This window comes from Notamacropus eugenii, chromosome 1, assembly GCF_028372415.1.
Source record: "Notamacropus eugenii isolate mMacEug1 chromosome 1, mMacEug1.pri_v2, whole genome shotgun sequence".
NCBI classification, from domain to species: domain Eukaryota; kingdom Metazoa; phylum Chordata; class Mammalia; order Diprotodontia; family Macropodidae; genus Notamacropus; species Notamacropus eugenii.
In genome coordinates this window covers 152,909,400-152,934,369 of record NC_092872.1, presented here as the reverse complement: position 1 = coordinate 152,934,369, position 24,970 = coordinate 152,909,400, and the positions used below count along the sequence as shown (strand labels likewise).

The 24,970-nt window shown below is 37.6% G+C and overlaps 1 protein-coding gene across 4 annotated transcripts in view; it reads right to left on the bottom strand.

Annotated features, from left to right (window-relative positions):
* Nucleotides 1-24,970, bottom strand: part of PCSK6 (proprotein convertase subtilisin/kexin type 6) — a 249,589-nt gene that overhangs the window by 183,296 nt on the left and 41,323 nt on the right. For all 4 annotated transcript variants that reach the window (XR_011968543.1, XM_072616874.1, XM_072616871.1 and 1 more), the window contains exon 2: nucleotides 23,884-23,988. Coding sequence is in view for 3 of the 4 variants with exons in the window: in XM_072616874.1 (XP_072472975.1) it covers nucleotides 23,884-23,988 (105 nt within the window). In the remaining variant the exon portion in view is untranslated. The remainder of the gene's footprint in view (nucleotides 1-23,883; nucleotides 23,989-24,970) is intronic.

Here is a 24,970-nt window from a genome sequence, read left to right as displayed (position 1 = left end):
TTTAAATTGAAGCTTTGCCCTTGATCATGTCAGACTTTAAAAGAAGGAAAACATAATGAAACCATGTCCCTCAAAACTTCTATGTTCCAGGCATTAGGAGTTTCTACTTAAAAATGAAAATCATCTATAAATTCACAATAGCATGTATTTTCCACATCATTGGGCATACTAACTTCTAAGCTATGGGGTTTAGAAATAAAAATACTTCTAAAGGTAAAAATAAGTAAAAAAAAAAAAAGTAACACAATTAAAGAAGAAAAAATGAAAATTTGAATATATGGCTAGAACACAATTTCCCAACTATTTTATGAAGAATCTTTACTTTTCATTCGAATGGGAGGATTTGAAGAGGAGAGTTAGAGGAAGTAATGAACTGAAAAGGAAATCTCTTTGCAGAGCAAAGGAGAGGACATTCACCAGTGGGAATTCCAAGAATTCCCATCATCATTTGTATTTCCCTGCAAACTAACCCCTCTCCCAAATGCACCTATTTTTTGTCAAAGGCTTTCTTTCAGTCATCCAGGCTCACAAACTAGATCTCACTCTTGATACCTCATTCACTTGCCAAATCTTGTCATTTCTATATTCCCTATTTCTCCCACATTTGTCCCTTTCTTCCCACTCAGGTGGCCACCAATCCTAGTTTAGGTTCTCATATTATATCTCTTGCTTGGACTATTTTTTTTTCAGTTAATTTGGGGTTTTTGTTTTATTTATTTACATTTTAAGTTCTCAACTCCTTTTCTCCCCACCCTGTACTATAGGCCGCCATCTCTCTCTCTCTCTCTCTCTCTCTCTCTCTCTCTCTCTCTCTCTCTCTCTCTCTCTCTCTCTCTCTCTCTCTCTCTCTCTCTCACACACACACACACACACACACACACACACACACGTAAAACTATACTATGCATACTTCTGTTTATCAGTTCTTTCTCTGGAGGTGCATAGCATCATCCTTTATAGGTCCCTTGTAGTTAGTTTGGGTATTTATAATACTCAGAATAACTTCGTCATTCACAGGTGTTCTTTGAACAATATTCTTGTTACTATATACGGTGTCATCTTGGTTGTACTCATTTCACTCTTTATTATTCATGCAAGTCTTCCCATGTTTTCTAAAATGAACCAGCTCATCATTCCTTATAGAACAGTAATATTCCATCACCATCACATACCACAACTTGTTTATCCATTCCCCAATTGATGGGTATGCCCTTAATTTCCAATTCTTTGCCACTATAAAAAAAGCTGCTATAAATATTGTTATTAATTTTTTTATACTTCCAATTACATGTAAAACCAAGTTTTGCTATAATTATTTTAGGACATACAGGTTCTTTTTCTTTTTTGCCTGATCACCTTGGGAAACAGACCTAATAGTGGTATAACTCTTTGGGCATAATTCCAGATTACTCTCCAAAATGGTCATAGTTCCAGCAGTAGTGTATTAGTGTCCCAATTTTTTCCTCATCCCTTCCAACATTTGTCATTTTCCTCTTCTATCATTTTAGCCAATCTGATAGGTGTGAGATGATATCTCAAAGTTGTTTTAACTTGTATGTCTCTAAGCAATAATGATTTAGAGCATTTCCTCATAGGGTTGTATAGAGTTTTGATTTCTTCATCAAGAAACTACCTATTCACATCCTTTGACCATTTGTCAAATGGGGAGTGTCTCTTGCTTAACTATTGAAATATTCTTCTAACTAGTATAAGTGCTTCAAGTCTTTCCACACTCAAATCCATTCTGTACTCAGCTGCTCAAGAGATCTTCCTGAAGTATCTGACCATGTCATTCCCTTACTTAAAACTCAAGTGACTCCCTATTACCTCCATAATCAAATATAAGCTCTTATCTCTGGCATTTAACTCTTTTCACAACCTGGTCCTCTTACCTTTACGCACATAACAATCCTATCCAATTGGCCTTAGTACTATTTCTCATGGGGCAGCTAGTAGGCACAGTGGACAGAGAGCCAGGCCTAGAGTCAGGAGGACACAAATTCAAATTTGGCATTTGCTAGCTATGTGACCCTTGGCAAATCACTTAACCCTATTTGCCTCAGTTTCCTCATCTGTAAAATGAGCAGGAGAAGGAAATGGCAAATCACTCAAGTATCTTTGCCAAGAAAACCCTAAATGGGGTCATGAAGAATTGCACATGACTAAAATGAATGACCAACAAGAAAAACACTGTTTCTTGTGCACATCACTCCATTATTTCCTGTCTTTATTCCTTTAAATTGGTAATTCCTCAATGTCTAAAATGACTCTCTTCTCCCTGCTGACTCTTAGAATAATACTTAGCTTCCTTCATAGATCTTCCTAATTCTCAAAGCTACATTGACCTTCCCTCCCCAAACTATGTTGTATCTCCTCATATGTGCACATGCTGACTCCTGAGGGAAGGAAGTGGTTTGGTTTTTGTTTTCGTTTTCATATTCCTACCTTAGTCATTGGCACATAATAGGCAATAGGTGGGCTCAGTGGATAGAATGCTGGACCAGGAGTCAGGAAGACCTGAGTTCAAGTCTAATCGTTTAACTTCAGTTTACCTCAGTTTCCTCAATTAAAACAGAGATAATAACATACCCATCTCACAGAGATCTAGAAAAGATCAAATGAGATGATATTTGTAAAGCATTTAGGACAGTGCCTGGCATGTCATGGGTGCTACATAAATGCTTATTCCCTTTCCTAGTATGTACTTATTGAAGATTTACCATTCCAGGTAAGGCTTTAAGATATACAGGTAGATACCAATTTACTGGTTGGCAAACTAACTCTAACAAGTTCAAAGGGTTTTTCTCAAATGCAGTGGCAGCAAAAGTACTTTATCTTCCTTAATTAAAAAAAAAAGGTGGAAATTAGGCACAAGGGGAAATGTCACATTAGGATTTGAGGTTTGCTTAGAACCTTCTCCAAGGGCTCCACCATTAAAGTGAAATTAGCGGGTTTCAGATTCTAAACTTTACAAATATGCTGTGACCAAAAATAGCTTTAAAAGATTATGCTTCCAAGAAGGAAGTGTAGTTTGGGTTTTAATGTCTACGAGAATGACATTTCTTGGCTTTTTAGTGGTGCCTGACATTCAGGAAGGTCAAATATAAGTGATTTTGGAAAGGGCAAGGTTTGCCAAATGCCACTTTTAGCCCATACAAACACAAATCATATTTCTTAGGGAATCTGTAAAAAGTACCTGGATTTTTCTAGTCAGTAGGTGTTTAAGAAAAAAGCAGGGGGATGTAGCTTCTTTCCTTCCTTTTTTCCCCATCTGCAAAGTCCTTCCTTAGACCCTAATATACTATGAGAGTGAATTTGTATCCTCAATACCTAGCAAGTGCCTAGCACATAGTAGACTCTTAATTGTTGATCAATTGAATGAAACATGAAGCTCAAACCGAGTCCTTTGCTACTTTACCTATACATCAAGACATCTGTAATTTCACTAACAATTAATCTATAAATACATCTTAAAGGTACACTATATGCCAATCATTGTGCTAAATGTACTCCCTCCACTGAAACAGACAGTAGCCCCTCCATGTTTTAGTAGATAATGCTCATGAACTGCTGTGGCCAAAAACTTTCAACTCCTGGCAGCCAACTTTCTGGCACTGAGTCTCTTCAATCTTGGCCAGGCTGGTCCTTGGATGACAAACACGTTGTCCATCACCAGGTCTGTTCTTGAAATCTTTCCAACATGGTAGCAAGAGCTATCTGAAGGTTGGGCTGTGCTGTCATAGCTTAGTTCCTCCCCTTGACCCCATCTCCACCACCACAAGGCTTCTTAGTAGGATGTAAGCAAAGATTTTTCACTTATCAGTATCGAAAATGAAACAAAACCAATGGTCATATCAAATTGTCAGAAGAAATAGAGACCTCAATGAGTTTTGGCAATACTTGGAATATGTACCCTTTAAATCTGGAATTAATCCATTACTAATACGATCTCAGGTGTATAGAATACCCTAGTGTGGTTTCCTCAGGGATGCCTTTTAAATTTTTTGCTACTTACTTTTCACTTGTAAGCCACTGTCATGCTGCCAAAATATCAGGGAAAACCATTACAAACTGTTGCTCTTGGATAAGGTGAACAACAGATGGTGGTTTCGCAACTTACACTCATGGAACCAATGTCACATAACTGAACACACTAGGGCAGAGAAGCACATCACAAGGCTATTGATCTACATCGATTTCTCAAACACAAGCTCTGCCCCAAAACTCTGCCAGCTAGAATGCAGCACAGAGAATTGTAGATATTACCAGAATAGCTTACTAAGGTTTGAGTGTTGGGGTGGGGTGGGAGAAGGTGTTACAGAGACTCAAGGAGCTCCATGAGACCCACCTCAAATGTACAGGAGCAAGACTAGATCCCTGTCCACTCAGAGTTTTGACTTAAAAAAAGCCAACTTAGAGAGTGCTATTAGGGGTCCTAAAACAAGGCATTAAATATAAAGTCCACTTTACTTAAGCACTGTGTCAATTACCTACCTGCTAAAGATGCGGCTTTCTCAGATAGTTGGGGCTACTTAACTGTTAAGCACTGGTTAGTTTGGAGAAAGTGCAAAATTAATGAGAGGTGGCACAAGCCAGATACATATTTTCTTTCTCTTCATAGACATTCCCAAAGTAACTCTTGCCTTATTGGGAGGCTGATTCCTACCCACTTCTCAGAAATGATGGACTGAACGAAGGTCCTTTTTGAAATGTTTCCTGGAAATTGGCTCTGGATGTGTTGTTCAGAGAAGAGGATGAGGAATTCAGTAATCTTTTAAAAATATTATACATGAGAAATTGGGGCAGTTAGGTGGCGCAATGGATAGAGTGCTGGGCCTGGAATCAGGTAGACTCATCTTTGTGGGTTCAAATCTGACCTCAGATACTTAAAAGCTGTGTGACCCTGGGCAAGTCACTTAATCCTGATAGCCTGTTCCTCATCGGTAAAATAAACTGGAGAAGCAAATGGGGAACTGCTCCAGTATCTCTGCCAAGAAAACCCCAAATGGGGTCACAAGGAGTCACACCCGACTAAAACAAGTGAACCACAAGAACACGAGAAATTACCATATGCTTCTTTGACCAATATAAAGTAAATTCTGAGAACAGGAATCCTCTTATAGATACTCTCCAGCTCTTATAGACACTTAGGAAAGTAACCTCACCTCTGTAGCACTCAGTTTCCTCAGGTAGAAGGGGAGACATATGGACAAGATGATTTCTAAAGATCCTGCCAGTTCTAACATTCCACATTTGTGAAATTCTGTCTTCACTGAAATGAAGATCTTTGCTGAACTGTTCTGAAGACCTTAAAACAAATCCAAAGTCTGCATAAAAGGGAACTCTTTGTTATCAGCATATCTAAGGTTCTTTCAATCAATGAATCAATCAACAAACATTTATTAAGTGCCTACTATGTACCAGGCACTGTACTGAGCACTGTGGATACAAAAAGAGGCAAAAAACAGTCCCTGACTTTTAGGAACATATAATCTAATAGAAGAGACAACGTGCAAACAAATACATACAAAGCCAGCTATAGGTAAGATAAATAGGAAATAATCTGATAGTAAGAGGGGTTGGGGAAGTCTTCTTGTAGAAGGTGCGATTTCAATTGGGACCTGAAGGAAGTCTGGGGGATCAGTAGTCGGAGGGCACTCCAGGCATGTAGGACAGTCAGAGAAAATGGTTGAAGTTGATAGACGGAGTGTCTTGTTCACAGGGAATAAAGTTTAAGAAGACTGGAGAGGCAGGAGGAGGATAGGTTTAAAAGGGTTTTGAATGCCAAACAGAGATTTTTGTATTTGTTCCTGGAGGCACCAGTATGGTGTGGTGGAAAGTTCTAAATTGGGGCCATAGGACTTGATCAGAATTCCAGCTCTGCCACTGACTACCCTTTGTAACCATGAGCAAGTACCTCAACCTTTCTAGGCCTCAGTTTCATCAGCTATAAAATGAGATTGGATGCAACAGTCTCTGAACTCCTTTCCAATTCTATCTCAAAGATCCTCTGATCTAGAGATTCAAGGAAAAGCCACTTAATCAGCAGCACCTTGACACTCCTGATGACAGTCCTCATTGGCTAGTTGACCAATGGACAGTTGAATTACAAAAGACTTCACTAAAGTAAAGTAACTTAATAGATGTTTATTGATTGATATATGGACCATATAACTGAAAGGTGTTTCCCTTCTCTGAAGTATTTATGATGAATCCTAGGAGTCTGCACTACCCTCTCCCTTCTGATTTATCCTTTTCCCTAAACAGGGAAAGTCTACTGAATGCTAGGCCAACTCATAACCATCCCCTGAGCAGATCTATAAATCAGCAAATTGGATTGGCTGGCAGGGAAGAATGAACTGTCAATCAATACAGACTATTATTCATTTACACAATTGGACCACAGCAATAACCACAGAAAAACCTGCTTTCTCTTTTGGAGGAAATTTATAACAGGTATGCCCTGTCTTGATTCCAAGGAAATTTAAATGTCAGTAAAACAGTTCCTAGAAGTGATTACTTCAGTCATAGCAACAACATTCTGAATGGAAGATATGTTCCTAGACATTTAAAATTTGGACCATAAAAAGTTTAAAATCCATCCTTAAACACCCAAGACTATATGATAGAGTTGGACAGGATGGTGCTGCTTGAATTTGCTAATAGATCAAAGTTCTAGGGACCTATCACCTACCTAAGTTAGAGGTATTCCTGAGGTGTGCTACCACTGGCATCTAGGGAAAATGGAGGAAAGGGATGACTGACTCAAGAACAAGAAGGAGAAAACCCAGATACTTCTCAGAAAGGGGATGGAAAGGAAATCAGTTAATTTCCCAGAAGTCATCTAACTTCTTAAAGTATAGCTAGAAAAGACAACTCTCAGGTTAGTTTGGACGTTTTTCTAAAACTCTAATGTGATGTATGAAAAAATGTTCTCTCCTCTTTTCAGTCCCAAAATTAATAAGGTAGAACAATTATTGCTACTTCTGCCTTCTTAAATTATTAAATATCAGAGAAAGAGATATTAAGTCATCTCCTACAAATTGGTCACAAATGGCCCCATTCACACTACAGACTCAAATTGTGTATCATGGTGAGTCTCCAGGGACTAACCCCATCTTATGGAAGGTTTGCATGACATCACATGTATAATATGTATCACATTGCTTTGCCATCTTAATGGGTGGAGAAAGGGCTGGAGGAATGAGAATTTAGAACTCCAAATTTTAAAAAAAGAACGTCAAAAATAAATAATGTGTGTATTCTCTTCTTGAGGTTGAGCCTATATGTTGGAATATCTGGAACGCATGATTTCCATAGTCTTGGGAGAAGTTCCTCTTCCTTTCTGTTCCTAAGTTTATTAAACTGGCCTCACTAGAATGTTCAGGGGGAGAATGAACATTATAAAAAACCTGGAGGAGCAGGTGTAAAAATAGATTTGGGGTTCTGATCAATACATTTTTATACACCAACATGTTGGTCAAAACCCCAAAGATAGGCAAAATTGAAACAAGAGATGGAGATTTGTTGGGATTGGAAGCTCAAATCCGTGTGGATGGTCTCGGGTGGGTAAAAGTGGGACTTCTAAATCTTAGAGTCTTAAGAGGCCCTCCATGAACAGCGGGGGTTCGAGAAGGTCAGACTGAGCTAGCTCGGCTAGCTCGGGTATTTCTGCCTCTCCCCTGGAGATACCTGATGGGTGGAGTCTCCCTGCCCTCGAGATGGTCCCGGATTGGAGCACACCTAGTTATCTAACAGCACGGTATTGAGATGCAAACTGTGCGGCTGAAGGTTAAGTAGGATTGAGGAAGCCTGAAAGCTCTCTCTTAGCACGTGAGGAGCCAAGAGGACAGTAGGCTCCGTTTCTTTTCTTTCCTCTCTCCCCTCCCCCTCTCTCCCCGCTTGTACTTCTACTTCCAATCCCTTAAGCTTAGCCTCCTTAGGAAATCTCCCCCTCTTCCTCCTAAGGAAGATCTCCCTGCACTTGTAACCGAAACCCTGTAATAAAGCTCAACCCCTGTTTGACTCTGGAACGTCCTTTCTCTCATACGTGCATCCGGCGTGGCCAGCCGAAGACCTCGGAGGTGAGGTAAGAAAGACTCGGGTAGCCCAATACAGGCCTCTAGGCCTGGCAGAGATTTATATAATCTAGTCCCCAGCTACTTTCCTCATCAAGTGACCTTGGCTAATCATAGCTACTCTGTACCTCATATGTAAAATGTGGGTACTGATGCCTGTTTTGCCTTTCACATGTATTAGTTCTATAGCTATGGTCAAATGCCTTTACCTCTCTGAGTCTCAGTTCCTTTATCTATAAAATGGGGATAACAATACCTATAGTAACTCCCCTCACAAGGTTATTATGAGAATCATGTCATGATACTATGCAAAGTACTTTGCAAATCTCAAATAAATATGTGTATCAGATATGGTTATGAGGATCAAATGAGACAGAGTTTCAGTGTTCTGCCTTTTTCAGAATTCTTCTTCATATGTATCAGGGATTATATCCTCAATAATATTTATTTTATTTTTTGCCACAGACATTCATAAAATAGATGCATATCCAATAAAGGGCCCCAGTCCTGCTAGTAATGGGCATTATAGGGCATGAAGAAAAAGTTTTTAAAATATTTGCAAACATTAATTTAATATCTGATACTCTTAAAGTAATTTTCTAATGGTTCGTATTGACATTCTCACTATAAATGAAAACAGATGTTAGAACTGAGGACCCAAGAAAAGCCAAACAGCTGTGGAGGGAAGAAGCAGACAGTGCAGATGTCTACAATCATTAATTACCTCCCCTTGGCTTTGAAAAGAGTATCAAAAGACTGTTAATCAGTGGACAAACATGACTAGAAGCCAACCCTTGGGTGTATGTACTCAATAGCTTCCAACTCCTTCTGTCACCATGTATGGAATGCAGGAACCTGAGTAAGGACCAAATGTTAATTTTGTGCTTCATGAAACTAGAGCAAAAGTGTTTCTAGAAAATAATATGACTATGTGGAAGCAGAGGAAGTGTTAATTTTTGTGAGTCAGTGCATGTATCTGTGGGGATGGTTCCGATGTTGATTCCTAGACAATTTGAGGGTGAAGATCCCTGGCAGCTTGTGGGTGATGTATAATAATAGGGTCATAGATGTAGAGCTCAGAAGAGATCTTGGATATGTTGGTTCAACTCTCTCATTTTATGGAAATCTTATCTTAGGTCTTAATTCTTCTCTTTTGTGAGTTAAAATGTACCAAAATAAAAGCCTATTGCACCAACCGTTACTGGACTGTCCAACACCACTGTAAAACTTTCTCTAAGTCCACAAACTTCAATAACGGACTGGAACAAAGAACTTGATAAGCTGCTCTAACCAGAGGTGGACAACCTGTAGCCTCTCCACATGTGTCCTTCTAGGTCCTCAAGTATGGCCCTTTGGCCACGTCCAAATTTTACACAACAAATTCTTTTATTAAGGAGGAATTGTTCTGTGAAGGTTGGATTCTGTTGAGGATCTAGAGGGTTACATGTGACCTGGAGGCTGTAGGTTCCCCACCCCTGCATCTAAATGGTCAACACAAATTTACACAAAAGTATGGAATCTGCATCACTGGTAGGCTGGCCATTCTGATGAATTCTTTGGCTGTGGCAAACCATGAAACAAAGAAAGATACAAAATGGCACTCAGTTCCGAGTGCTTTTACAGAGACTGGCAGAATATAGGAAAAAGGGGAGAGGGTGCTGAGAATTACACAATTTTCAGATTCTACATAAATTTTAACTTGATTATTGGCACTCTCAGAACATACTACTAAAGGAATGTAATTGTATGAATCTTAACAGTTTTCACCAAAACAACAGAATAGAAATGAAAATTGTAGCAAAAATGGAAGGATGGCTCGCAAGCCTAGATTAGCAAATAAATGAGTTTTATTGTGCATCCAAGTCATTTCATAGGAAATGTGGTCTTCCCATAGTACTTGCAAAAAGATTACCATGAAAATACCATACCTTATGCACCAATAGTTATTATACAGGATGAAAAAAAGAAAGAGTTTATGCAGAACTAAAGTGACACCACAAATTAAATCAACATATACTCTGATACTCCATGACTTCATTGTAATGATGAGAAGAAAACAAGAACAGTGAAAAATATGGATTAGAAATGAGAAATGGGAGAAGCCAAAAACTTGTAGACTCCATAAAAGCTTCATGCTTATATATCACATATACTTTCTCTGAGAAAATACTGGCAAGTGCTGGACATGGTAAGCAAACATCATTCAAAATGAAATGGATTGTATTTTAAGAAATGAATCATTCAAGTCAGTCAACAAATACTTATTAAGCACTTACTCTATGCCAGGCACTGTACTAAGTGCCAGTGATACAAATAAAGGGGAAAAGTCTTTTCCTTTGAGGACCTCACATTCTCACAGAGGAGATGACATGCATGAAAGACACACAAAGTGTAAATGAAAGACAATCTCAGAGGGAAGACACCAGCAGCTAAGTGGTCCAGGAAAGATCTCTTACAGAAGGTGGGATTTGAGATGAGTCTTAAAGGAAGGCAAAAGGCAGAAGCGAGGAGGAGAAGCATTCTAGCAATGGGAGACCCATAATAATTAATTAGGTAATGATTACTAATAATGACACATTAATTAAATGAAAAGACCCAGTGAAAAGACACAGAACTGGAAAGTGGAATGTCATATGTGAGGAACAAGTTGGCCTACGTAGCTGGATATTGAGTCTGTAAAGGGGAATAAAGTGTAAACAGAAAGCAAGAAGCAATCAGGTTGTTAGAAGCTTTAAATGCCAAATAGGAGACTTCATATTTGAGCGCAGAGGTAACAGGAACCCACTGAGGTTTATTAATTAAAGGGTTGACATGGGCAGACATACTTAAGAAAAGTCATTTTGGCAGCTGAGTGGAGGACAGATTGACGATGGGGAGAGATTTGAGGCAGGGAAACCAGGTAAAAGTTATTGCAATAGTTCAGGCAATAACTGAAGAGGGCATACACTATAGTGAGAGTTTCATGAGTGCTGCAAGGAAAGGGATGATTTATTCAAGAGATATTGTGAAAGAAGAAATGCCAAAACTCACTAACCTACCAAGTACATGATGTGTGTACAAAAGATTGGATATGTAGGGTGAATGTGAGTGATGAGTTGAGGATGACATGGAGGTTGGAAATCTGTGTAACTGGAAAGATGGTGGTGCTCTCAATAGTAATATTAAAGAGGGGAAAAGGAGATGGGGGAAAATACAGTGCATTCTGTTTTAGACAGGAAATGACTCATTTTTTAATCAGCTGTCTGTGTACAGTCAGATCACAAACATTTTTATAACAAGATTGAAATTAATGCAAAGGTAGAATAAAGAATAAAAAATTTTAAAAGATGGCACATAATTAAAACAATTGAATTTGATTTACTCAAAGAAGTTAGGGATGTTTTAAAATATTATATGAAAGAAAAGACATTTACACCAATTATAACAATTTTATGTAGAAGTTTAACTGCTACATTAATTTTAAAAAAGTTTAAAAAGCACCTTAACAATTCTTGACTTACTTGCCAAGTAATGAGATATGGCAGCCAAAGACAACACCAGTTTAGAATATAAATTTGTTTGTAAAATCTACAGAGAAGGATGGTAGTACATCATGAGGTATATTGCCTCATAAAACAGAGCAAAGCAGTGGAGATTAAAACCATTTGAAAAACCTGGCAAGAGACCCAACTAAGCAAAATCACCCCACAGGAACTTAAGGATAAAACTGGAAGGATGACAACAAACAAATGAAATATGGAAAAGATCTGCAAAAGCATGTATACCTCTTTTTACCATCAGTGAATCTTCTGCACTTAGACTATAATATCATAATCCCAAATTTTCTTTTAGAGGAGTTAGAAATAGTACCAAAGAGAACAAGACTGAGAAAAGAAGCTGGACCAGACCAGGTAGACACAGAGGAAGTCTATGCTAGAGGCAACAATTGTGAAGGAGCTAAGGGATTAATTTTTAAGGGATATGAAAGAGGGAGACATAACAAAGGGATGGAAACAATCTAGAGTCTTGTCACTACTAAAAAAAAAAAAACTGAAGAAAATACCAGCAAGTACCAAGATAGATGCCTATTGCTCCATTTATATTAAAATTTAAAGAAAAATTATCTATATATCACTTAAGATATCTTTAAGCAGATACTATAAAGGAATAGGAATATATTTCTAAAATATGATATTCCTCAGTACAGCACAACTTTATCATCACAAAGTTGACTGAAAGATCCTACTGTCCTTATTTTTTTCTGACTATAAAAAGCATTTATTTCAGTGGAGTAAAAAGACTACTTTAAAATCTTTTTTCCAGCAAAGTGTCTTATACACATAAATAGATGCATCAAAATTATGATTGCCAAAAGAACACAAAACAGAGTTAACGTTTTCAGATGACACCTTGGTCTTTACTCTCAAATGAGGTATAGAATAATATGTATAGTCACCAAATATGTATACTCATCAAAAGTATTTACCACTGTCATGAAGAAGATCTGGTGCCAATTCCGTGTCCCATGCGGATACCCTAGAAGCTAGGTGGCACAGTGGATAGAGTGCCAGGCCTGAAGTCAGGAAGATTCATCTTCCTGAGTTAAAATCTGGCCTCAGATACTTATCCACGTGACCCTGAGCAAGTCACTTAGCCCTGTATGCCTCAGTTTCCTCATCTATAAAATGATTTGGAGGAGTAGCAAACCATTCCAGTACCTTTGCCAAGAAAACCCCAAATGGGATCAGATGTGACTGAAAACAATAGAATAATTTTTTTAAAAACCGTCTTTGGAACTCAGATGCATCTGCTTATGTATGACATTGTGTTGGTTACCGGGGAACATTAGAGAGCTGCCTTATGAAATTTATAGCCACTCAAGAGTTTGATACGTATTCACATAAAAAACTAAGTAGATGAAGAAATGGATAACTTAGAGTGTTTGTGTGTATACACACACCTACGTGTATATATATGTATTATATATATACAGTAATGTATATGTATATAAATATATGTAACAGCAATGTGTTTATATAGACACACACATATATATGATATGTTGGTATTATCAATTAAAAGAGAGAAAGAATGAGAGAGGGAAAGGGAAAGAGAGAAAGAGACAGAGACTGAGACTACAGAGGTATAATTAATTTGACCTAGAATTAAAAAGAAGTATGGCTGGATTGCCTTTGGAAAAGAGCAAAGGTCTTTTAAAGATCCCGGCCTTCTTGAAACAAAAGCCCTTTTTTTAACAGTAGTATTTTTTCATTGCTGTATACCTAATAACGGAACCTTACAGTCTCTGGAGAAATGAAAAGGAACATCACCCAGAAAACAATGGAGAGGCACAAGGTGAGCATGAACTGGCTGTAACACATTACACACAAAGAATCATAAAGAGAACTGGAATAAAAGAAGTCAAGAAAGCATCATATGAATGAAAAAGATGGTTTATTATCATGGCAAAGGCAAGAGAATACCAAGGTACAATGTTTACGCTCCAAGGTTATCTTCTAAAAAAATGTCAAGGGAAAATGAATAAGGTCCCCAGTGTCAACTTACGAGGAGATAGATAAATGTTTGACCCAACGGGTAGGCATGGCAGAACTGCAATCTGCTTCACTGAAGGAAATACCCACCTCAGTGAGGTAACAGATCCATTTGAATGGAGTGTGTAGGCATTTTGGTAAGCACTGGGGATACATCAATGAAAAATGACAGGATCCACATCCTTAAGTTATAGACTAACAGAGATTATTCAGTGTTTTTACAGATCAATATAATTCCTGGCGTCGTCATAAAGAAAAGGGAGATCCAGAAAAAATACTCTTTGGAGATTTATAGAGGAAGAGGTCATTTTCATTTAGGGGCCAGGGTGGAAAAGGAAGGGAAGGTTTCACAAAGGGTTTATACCTCAGCTGAATCTTGAAGGAAGTGAAGGATTTCAACAGGTGGACATGTGTAAGGAGTTTATTATAAACTTGGGGGAAAGCCTAAAGAAAAGCACTGAGACAGGAATGTGCAGGCTGAGAACAAAGTATAGCTAATAGTCGCCCAGTTTGGCTTGAACACGGTGTATGAAGGGGAGTTATATTAAATAAGGTTAGAAAGGTGGATGGGTTCCAAATTTCAGAGTGCCTTTGGAGTTCATATTCTACCCTCGAGAGGATGAGAAGCCACTCAAGATTGTTAAACAGGAAAGTGGCACGTCCAGACCTGTACATTAAGACTACTTTGGCAGCTAAGTGAAAGACAGATTCGGAGAGGGAATAGATTAGAGGCCTGGAGACAAATGAAGAGCCCATTACAATAGTTCTGACAAGAGAGTGAGGACATGAACTTTGTGTTTTTATATGGGGAAAAGGGGAAAGGAAGAGGGTGCATCCAGTATATTTAGTGAGCATCTCTGCTCATGGAAGGTTTTATGAAAAGAAATGGATAAAAATAACACAAGGTAAGGAAGCATGGAAGGGTTGAAATCCAAACCCATGAAATTATTCTTACCAATGAAATCATGGATCCAAAATGTATAAAAAAAAATCCAAATGCTGCCAATGTCCAAACATAACATTCAAAAGTGAAAATGCAAATGCCTCGGGGTTCCTGGAAGTTTCAAGTAACCACAGTAGCCACCGCTTTAAAGGTAATTCCAGTCTTACATACCTCACAGGACTTTTGAGAAGATGAAATGAGGTAAAGAAGTATGAAAGTATTCTAAGTATTAAAAAAAGGACAGAGTTGCACAATATTATTAGAATTATTGCTATTGAAAGGACCCAGCAAGCCATTTCTCATTCTATGGTACCTGCCTCTACTTCCTGAAAATGAAGACAGAAAAGTGAAATGAAATACACTGGTCTCCTCATGTACCTAGGAGATACAGTTAGTCATCAGATTATTTTCCGTCATCACCAAAATGATATTTCTAGGAAGTCACATGGTATATTGGATAGAATCTCAACACAGTCAGGAAGATTGGGTTTGAATCCTGCCTTTAACAATTATTAACCTTCAAACTGTACAATTCATTTAACTTTTCCCAGCCTGTTTTCTCATCTGTAAAATGCAGACATAATACCAGAAGTACCTGCCACATAAAGTTGCTGTGAGGCTCAAATGTGAGGCTTTTTATCTTCTCTAGTGCAGAATGTGAACTCCTATAAGAAGCATTTTGCAAGAGTAGAAGTACATTATTTATGCCAATTATTTTTCAGATGTTGGTAATTAAGGTAAGACATTCATTTTTACATTTTGATTCAACTGGTAATACTCAAGTAAAAGTCAGAATGCCACTAATTGGGATTTTCTAACAATTTACCAGGGCTATAGTATATTTCTGAGGAATCTCACAAGTTATAATTTGCTTTAAGCTTACATGCCAATGAAATCTATAACCCTAATTGATGTATTTCCTCTAGCAGTACATAAAACTAAATATGCCTTCTCATCCTGTGCCATTTTCATCCATAGATTCTATATGGAGTATTTACCCAGTGGGTTCAAGGCCTTCCTCTGGGTCGTCTTAGATTTGACTGAGTATGACGAGCTCACTAAAGCCATACATCTTATGCTGTATTAGTCATAATAGTTCACATCTTTCTCCAATCATTTATTTCCTCAATAATATGCCTTATGCAACTTTTTGTGCATAATCAATGCAAATATGCTACAACCCACTTGTGCCCACCAAGTGTCTCTAAATTGACCTTTGGGTCATCTTATAAAACTATACAGATGAATACTAAGCAACGGCATCCTGCCAGCTGCCCTTGGCCACCTCCGGTCCAATCCTAATGTTTCGCCTTTTGCCCCAGGCCTAATAATCAAATCAATACTGCCATTGCTACTGGGAAGGTCATGATAATATATTCCTCCCCACGGTTCTGCTGACAAGCTCTAGGATTACCTATATCAGGGAGTCTTAACTATTTTTTGTGCCATGAACACCTTTGGTAGTTTAAGAAACCTATGGTTCCCTTCTGAGAATGTTTTTAAATTTATAAAATAAAATACATAGAATTATAAAGGAAACCACTCATTTTGAAATAGTTATCAAAACATTACTAAAGATCCTAGGTTAAGAAACCTCTGGCCTGGACCAAAACTCTCTGCACTGGCCACCATCTTTTTATATGTTATAATAGGGAGATCTCTAATAAAATGGAATCTTCCTGAAGGCAGGAACTATCCTACTTTTGTCCTTGTATCCCAGTGCCTAATAATGTCATATATATATATAAGAGATGCTTAATAAATGCTTTCTAATCAATTGGTCACATTAATTTCTCAAAAATTTATAATTTATATTTAATTTTATTATTTTATATATACTTATATTATTTACAATTTATAATGCTCTGCACCAATTAGGCACTTACTAAACTCTTGATGAATTGAATTCAAGATCACAACTATAGAATATTAGCAGAAGAACATGTGTTGAAAAGATGGGTTTTGCCTGAGGCAGCAGTTTGGAATTGTTAGAAAGAACTGTGTAGTTTCCCAAATACTCTCCAGACCACCTCCTTCCATGTGTTCAACTCTGGACTCAACTCAATGTCCATCTGCAGAATTTGTTCCAGAATTATATGCTAATGCACTTATTTAAAGGACTGATCATCCAATTCTATGTCATAAAAAGGCTATATGAAATAAAAGTTTTAGGAAGACCTGTATTAAAGTTCAAATTTGTCTCTGACACATGCTAGCTATGTCCTCTTAAACAAGTGACTTAACCTCTGAGTATTCCCATGCAATTCTCTGTGATTGTACGTAGACAGGGCGCTAACCTGCATCGGTTGTGGGAGTTTCCTCACCTGGAGATTCTTTATACCAATAAAATCACAGGTCCAGGACCATCCTAATTTTAACTTTATAAACTATCAGAACAATTGCTTTTGAGTAATTAGACATCATTAAAGAAGACCTCCATGGCTTTAAGTAAACATGACATATAAATATCAATAAATAGAAAAAAAGTTTTTCATTCACTTTTTCATTGTCAAGTGCTCCAGCAGCAAATCATTTTGAAGTTACATTTGTGTATTTGAAATTATTTGATATACAAAAATACAATTCACATAGAAACTTTCCAAAAAAAATCTTGCATTTTTATAAGGGGGACATTTGTAGTATTGATAGTATGGCAAGGGAGAATCCTCAACTTAATTAAGAGGGTATTTTAAAGCATCCTCTATTTACTTATGTGCTAACTACGAATGCATCTTACCTAGTAACTAAAGTAGGCTCAACAGGGCTTCCACTCAGAAAACCTTGCTTATAAATTAATTCCAGATTTATATATATTTAGAAGTAATAAAAATATGTTTCTTAGTAATTCAGACATTTTACCATTTCACACTATTTCTTCTACAAGCTAGTAGTAAGATTTTACTGGCTACATGAAAAGACATTTTGTTCTGAATTCTTTCTGTGGTTCAGGTAGAAAATCTTCTTGGGAGGTCATATGCAACAAAGTAGGGCATGATTAGGGGCAGAAAAAAAGGACTTAATTTGCTGTCCATGCTGCAGAGTGGCTCTTGGATTCTACTTCCATTATTGGCTTCTGCTCTACAAGGGTTAGTTTTGGAAGGACCTGAATATAAAATGGGACTGTGCTCATTATTAAGCAAACCTTGTGCTCATTATGATCACTTATATGCCTTTATTTGCCAGAAAGTCATTTGTCTATTTAGCAGCTCTAGCGAACAAAGTTGTCAGATAAAATCCCAGCTGCAGGTAATGGAAAGATCTGCTTAAAGCTTTCCATCACTGCTGGAAAATGCAAGGCTGTCATTAAGCTCTTGGGGAAACTTTCCATACTGCAAGACTTAATGCCTACCTCAGGTCTTCAAAAGAGCTTATCAGGGACTTTTGGAACTTTAAGGCAGAGAGGTAGAGGTATAGACCCCTCCCCCAAGTGTTTTATCCCTTCCACCTCCAAAACGTCAAGTGTTAATCAAGGGAACTCCTGTCTCTTGCAATTTTAAGTCTCTGAATGAAAGATGGGTGAAAACAGCAAGCTGAGAAAGGGCTGGACCAAAGTCATTGGGTTAAAATGTCAGATTTGGATGACATAGGCAGCAATATTTTACCATCAGCCAGTTTGGAATGCACTCGGAACAAGTAATTTTTTATTTGTAAGTCTTTTCAACTATTGGCTGATCTGCAGCATCCACCCTTCTCCAGACTTCTGGCAAAAGTACAAGTAGAAAACAAATGCTTTCAGTTTGCTTAAATGACAGCCCTTGGAAACGCTCAATGACTGATATTTCACACTCAGGAGAACCCTCAGTGGTTGGGCTGACTGAACAACCCAACATGAGCCTACATTCCAGCAGCGGCTGACCATGTTCCCTGAGTCTTTTTTCAAACATGGTAGTCTGAACGCTGAATGCATGATGAATAAAAACTATTAAGCTTCTTTCTGAAGAGTGCCTAGGGTAAGTTAAAGGTCTTTTGATTGGCTGAAGTGAAAAAGAGAGTCCTGCCCTATCCATTTTCACAATAGGCACACTCTCTCAGCTTTTATGGGTACAAAAAGAAAGGCAGACTATAAATTCCACCATTGACCAAAGTATTTTTATACCCTAGGGACAAGGGAGAAGGAAAAGACAAGACCATCTGCATCTGATTGAACTTTCTTCTTTATAAGTTCTATAACATTCATTTCTGGTTTACTCATTCAAACTATGGTGACTTTGCCTCCCAATGCCTCCGAATAATATTAAACCATAGTTTTCCTTTCATGAAGAACATTAATTACACAGTGCTCCACATGCCAAGGTGTTGCAAAATACTTTGTAAATGCTGAAAATTACACTGATTGGCTACAATAAAGGATAATGCTAAACACTTACATAAAAGTCAACTAATTTTGCCAAATATCTGGCTTGAAAGGCTAGGTAAAGTAAATATTAATAAGAATGACAGCTAATTGATTTGGTTTGCATTAAACTAGGCTAATTTAAACAGAGGTATTTCAGTTTCAATTCTGAATACATAATTGCTTCAGATGCCTTCTATGCCTTCCCTAGGGCTACAAATTTAATTAGAACAGTGAGAAACAATCAGCCAATCATGTTGAGTTTTTAGCTAGGCTGGAATGTTTGGACTGCTTGCCTTTTCTTCATCCTCCCCCCCCTTTTTTTTTTACTGGCAGGATGGCTTTGATGTCAACCCATTCTGAAGGTTATTAAGAAGTACTATATGAAAGGAATTTCTATTTAAACTATGCAAAAGAGTTACAGAATGAATACCTACGCCCACCCTCTTGGATTCCTTGAGTAGACAACCAGAAAGAACATGGGATTCAGAGTGAAAAGATGTCAGTTGGAAACGTGGTTTTGCTACTTACTCTCCATTTGACTTTGGGCAAGCCACAACTTTTCTAGGCTTCAGTTTCCTAATCTGTAAAATGGAAGAGTTTGGACTAGAGGACCTCTAGGCTTCCTTCCAGCCCTGGCTCCTCTAGTCAAAGACAGAGTAAAATAAAGTAGCTAAGCATTCCTAAGAGTTTGAATCCACTTATGGGACACACTCTAGAGAGTAGAGGCAGGTAGGTAGATAAGCACTAAGCCTGGAAGCAAGAAGATTCATCTTCATGAGTTCAAATGCAGCCTCAGACCCTTATTAGTTATATGATTCTGGGCAAGTCACTTAACCCTGTTTGCCTCAGTTTCCTCATCTTAAAATGAATTGGAGAAGGAAATGGCAAGGCACTCCAGTATCTACCCCCCCAAAAAAACTCCTCAATAGGAGTTACAAAGAGTCAGACACAACTCAAAGGACTGAACAACAACACCTAGATAGTAGACAAGCATCCTAGAAATGCCATAGGTATACACCTCACTTGTAAACTCTTTGAGATAAAGAGCTGTCTCCAAAACCCCATCCCATAGTATAGGGATTGTTTAATTCATTGTATGTATCCCTAGTGTCTAGTGCATAGTAGGAATTTAAGAAATGCTTGTTGACTGAGCACAGAGTAAAATAAATACTTTTTCAGAGAATGAACGGATAAGGCAGAAAAGCTTGGCATCTCAGTACCATTTTAAAGGAAAAACTGGATGTTTAAAAAAAACAACAAGGGAAAGTGAGTGCCACTTAGCACTGACAGAACACAGATTAGAATCTGGAAGTCTCGAATTTCTACTGATTCCTGGTTCTTAATGTTTAAGTAACAACAGACTCTTTAGAGGCTTCAAAGAATAAGGAACTATGCAAAAAGTAACAGTTCCCCCTTTTCCCCCCTTCTCAAGGCACTCTCAGGATTTCAGCAAACAGCTTGGCTCTCAGGGCATTCTACCTGAGTGCTGACCATTCAATTAATGTTTGTGATTCTAATGCTGAGTAAGATGTCTTCATACTGGATCAATTGCTTGCTTATAGCCAAGGAAGGGAAAAAATAAAAAGCTAGATTAACCTTCTTTCCCAGCCAAGATTTTTTTCTTCCAACTATGGTAGACCACTTGCAACCTTATCCCTTCCATTTCAGCACTACCACATAGCTCACATTTCCTCCGTGACTAGATTCTGTTTATTTTTTGCACATGGCTTCACATGAATTCAGACAAACTAATGCATGCAATCAAGTCTGCCTGCCCTCCTCCCACTTCCTGAGTCTTCAGGAACACACAATTGCTTTGCTTCCTACTGAAGCACCGTACTTTGGGAATTTTAGTCACCTTGCCATCCAAGTTCCATGCTGTGCACCCATCCAGAGATACAGTCTTGTTCCACAGCTATCATAAACCAAGGAGAAAAAAATAGAAGAAAAATCTCCCTTCATTCTTCTTTCTATACTGAAATTTCTTTTTGATGACTAAGGTTCACAGTAAAAAAGAAAACAAAACTGTTCAAGAAATGAGAAATTATTGCACATAAAAATGGTTCAAACATTACAAATATCCTCCAAAAAAGGTGAAGTGGGCCTCATAAAGTTCCTATGAGTGAGCCTCATTAAAAAGCCATAATGTCAGAACATCTACCTTCTCCAAAGGCTGCCTCTCCCTGCCTTTTTAGCCACTTCAGAAAATCTGGGGCTTAAAGGAGACCTTTTACATATCTATACAGGCATAGATGTAAATGCATATATGTGTAAATGCATATACACATATATCAGTGTATACATATATGTATATATGCATGTGCATACACACATACATAAAGTAAAAAGTTACTCAATCTAGGCTAGCGGTGCTTAACTTTTTCTGAGTCATTCACCCCTTTGATAGTCTGGTGACACTCACGGACACCTCAATGTAATACTTTTAGATGCCTAAAAAATACCTAGAACTATGAAAGAAACCAATTATATGGAAATATGGTTATCAAAAAATTTTTCCTAAAACAGATTCATGAACTCCCAGGTTAAAGACTTATGTTGCAGACAAAGCCCACTGTTCTCTAGTGGCAAGGCTTGAAGAGCTACTATCATCAAGGCAAGGGTGAGGCAAGATGTAGCATCTAAAGTTTTAACTGAAGTTGTAAGTACGTGGTCATTGAGTTTTAACTCAAAATTTATTTTCTCATATAACAGGGTTTTAAAAAGTGGTTAAATATAGTTGGGATAATACTAAACATCAGGTACATTCTAGGTTAAATAAGCTTTTTGCAGCCTGGCCTAAGGACCTAGGTATCCATTAAAGCACTATTTTTATAGAAAAATGCATTCTGTGCTCCAAGGAGGCAACTTACAAATAAACCTTTGGAACATGACTTGTGGGGAGTTGGAGGCTGCCTGTGCCTACTACTGCTTTTTGAAAGAGCCAATGAGATACTTGAACAACACTGTTATGATACTGTAACATTTATGATGCATCAATATTTAGCAAGATTAGATCTTAATAATCACATAGTAAAGATGAATTATTTAAAACCTAAAAATGGAACACTTCTTCCAGATTATGTGGGTTTAAGAATTTCTATCTTATTGATCCTTTCTTCAATCAATCAATCAACCAATAGCCTTATTGGGCACCTACTATACGCCAGGCACTCTGCTAGATGCTGAGGATACAGAGACAAAAATTAAACAGTGCTTCACCCCCATGGAGTTTCTGCTCTATGGAGGGGAGACCTCATACATAAGGACATATACAAGGTACATTTTGGTGGGAGAAACCAAGCAGGAAAATCTTCAGGTAGAAAATGTATAAGAGTGGGAATTCATTCCAAACATGCAAGACGACCACTACAAAAGCATGGACATGGAAAATGGAATGTTGTGTGTGAGGAAAAGTGAGAGGGCCAATTTGGCTGAAATAAAGGTTGCTTATAGGGAAAAGTAGGTTTAGGACACATTATAAAGAGCTTTAAAAACTAAACATATTTGATCTAAGCAATGAGTTCTAATTCAAAGAGCAAAGGTATTTTTTTATTTTACATTTTTGCATTAAAATGTAAATCATGTAAAAATACATGTGAAATTTTTTACATTAAAAAAATTATCAGACTCCAGTACCAAAGTAGCTGTACTACAAGAATCCATTGACTTAGAAAAAAACAAAATGACAAAAAGACATTAGGAATTCAGTAATACTTTTAAATGAATTTACATAAATTTTAAAATAGTCATACGTGTATGTTGAAGCTAAATCGAAATCAAAACAGCAGGGCTGGATGCACACATGAACTTATAGGAATCCACTTTCTAGAAGGTATAAGGAAGGAATAAACTTTTTTTTTAAGTTTATCATTAACTTGCTACATTAAATGTCATGCAATTGATGTACATATTGGTGGCAAAGTGAATAGGGTGCTTGACTTGGGGGCCAGTAGACTAGAGTGAAAATCTTGCTTCAAGAACTTACAAGCGATATGACATTGGGTAAGTCACGTAACCTTCCTCAGCCTCAGTTTTCTCATTGGTAAAATGCGGATAATAAAAGCACTTATTTAGGAGGATTGTTGTGAGGATCAAATGAGAACATTATATGTAATACATAAACCTTAATGTGCTACGTCAATGTTTGTTATTGGGTTGTTTCAGTCATGTCCAACTCTTTGTGAACCCATTTATGGTTTTCTTGACAAGGATACTGGAGTAGTTTGCCATTTCCTTTTCCAACTCATTTTACAGACCAGGAAACTAAGGCAAACAGGGCTAAGTGACTTGCCCAGGGTCCCACAGCCAGTAAGTGTTTGAGGCCAGATTTGAACTTAGGGAGATGAGTCTTCCTGACTCTAGGCCAGCACTATCTACTGCACCTACCTGCCCCAAGGTTAGATTTTACTAACTACAACAGTAACAAGCATTTGGGAAGTACCTACTTATGTGCCCTGTACTACACTAACTGCTACGGAAACAGAGAAAAGCAAAAACATCCCCTAACCTCAAGAAGTCCACCTTCTAACGGGTGATAATCCCACATGCAAACAATCACAGATGACCAAGACATTTAAGGAACACTGAAGGTGATCTCAGAGGGAAGGTTATCTAATTTCTAATTCCAATATTGGAAAAGAATACTCAAGCTTCCCATCCCTTCTATTGTTAGAAACAGATTCAGATTCTGAGTTTCTTACAATAGGTTTTTGTGGTGGTCTCAGAACTACTTACAACACCAGTAAGTTAATTCTCAGCTAATGGTCACAGCAGGCTGGCCCTAAAAGTAATGTGTTTAGATTGCCAATTCTCCAGAATCCACTTCTCATCCAGACAGACAGACAGACAGACACCAGACTGATTTTTATTGGAAATGGATCTAAAGAAAGCTACAGACTCCTCTCACAGTCATTTTTGGAACTCATGAACTAAAGGGGAAAAAACACTGTTTTGGATCTCTAATAGGAATTTCATCTGGGAACCAGAAATATTTACCTTTGGATCCATTCTGAGGAAGGTGTGGGTGCCTCTGCTACTGAAGGTTGATCTTTTAAAGGTTTTGCTGTGATAAAAATGGTAGTAGTTCTCTAGGTTTCCAATCTGTGAAACAAGAAAAAGGATATTGTCATCACTGCAATCTTGCAAGTACTTGAAAAACTCTACCAGTCCTTATGACAACTTTGTACTTCTTCAAACTCAACCTTATTTTTGTTTCTCAAGAAAACTTTGCCTTTTAATATACTATTTTAAAATAATTTTTTAAAGTTTTGGTCTTAAATGCTCCCCAAAATGCATTTCATCCACAGAATACAGAGGATTCTCTATGAAACCATGAAATTCTACTTCATGCTGCTTGCTGGTAGATAGATACACATACATAAATACATATGCATACACATACATGTAAATATATATATAATATATTCTCTACATTACTTTCAAATGTGTCCTGCTAGTCTGTGCTTCCTTATAAACATCTTTTTGCACATTGAAAAAAAAGTTCCAATGGCCCTCTTATTTTTAGCATCACTACTCTTTGCTGCCATTAAAATATTATAGACTCTTCTACTTCTAGTCTTCAGGATTCAACAAACAATTATTTGTTAAAATGCCTATTCATATCTGGCACTGCTAGGTGTTCAGGGTACAAAGATAAAAATGAAGCAGTACCTGACCTCAGGGAGGTTATACTCTATTGTAAGAAAACAGTAGGAACACATTTAAGAAAACAAAACATATAAAGTATAGCATTTTAAATTTCAGAGAGTGGGATCGGACTTAGTAATTGCAGATATCAGGAAAGACCACCTTATAAGCCAATAAGGCCTCTTGGTAACATGGTCAGAACTTTGCTATGAAAATATCAATTTGGCAGCTGTGTAAAGGACGGGTGGGGGAGGCAAGAGACAGACCAACGAAGAGGATACTGCAATAATTCCATAGAAATGTGATTAAGTGGTAGTTCTGTAAATGGGAAGATGGGACGTAGTGAAGATAGCATGAAAATAACTTGCAAGGAAGCATCGATGGTGTGAGGAAGACTGAAAAGCTGAGGATTACGTGTAAGCTTGTGAACTCAGCT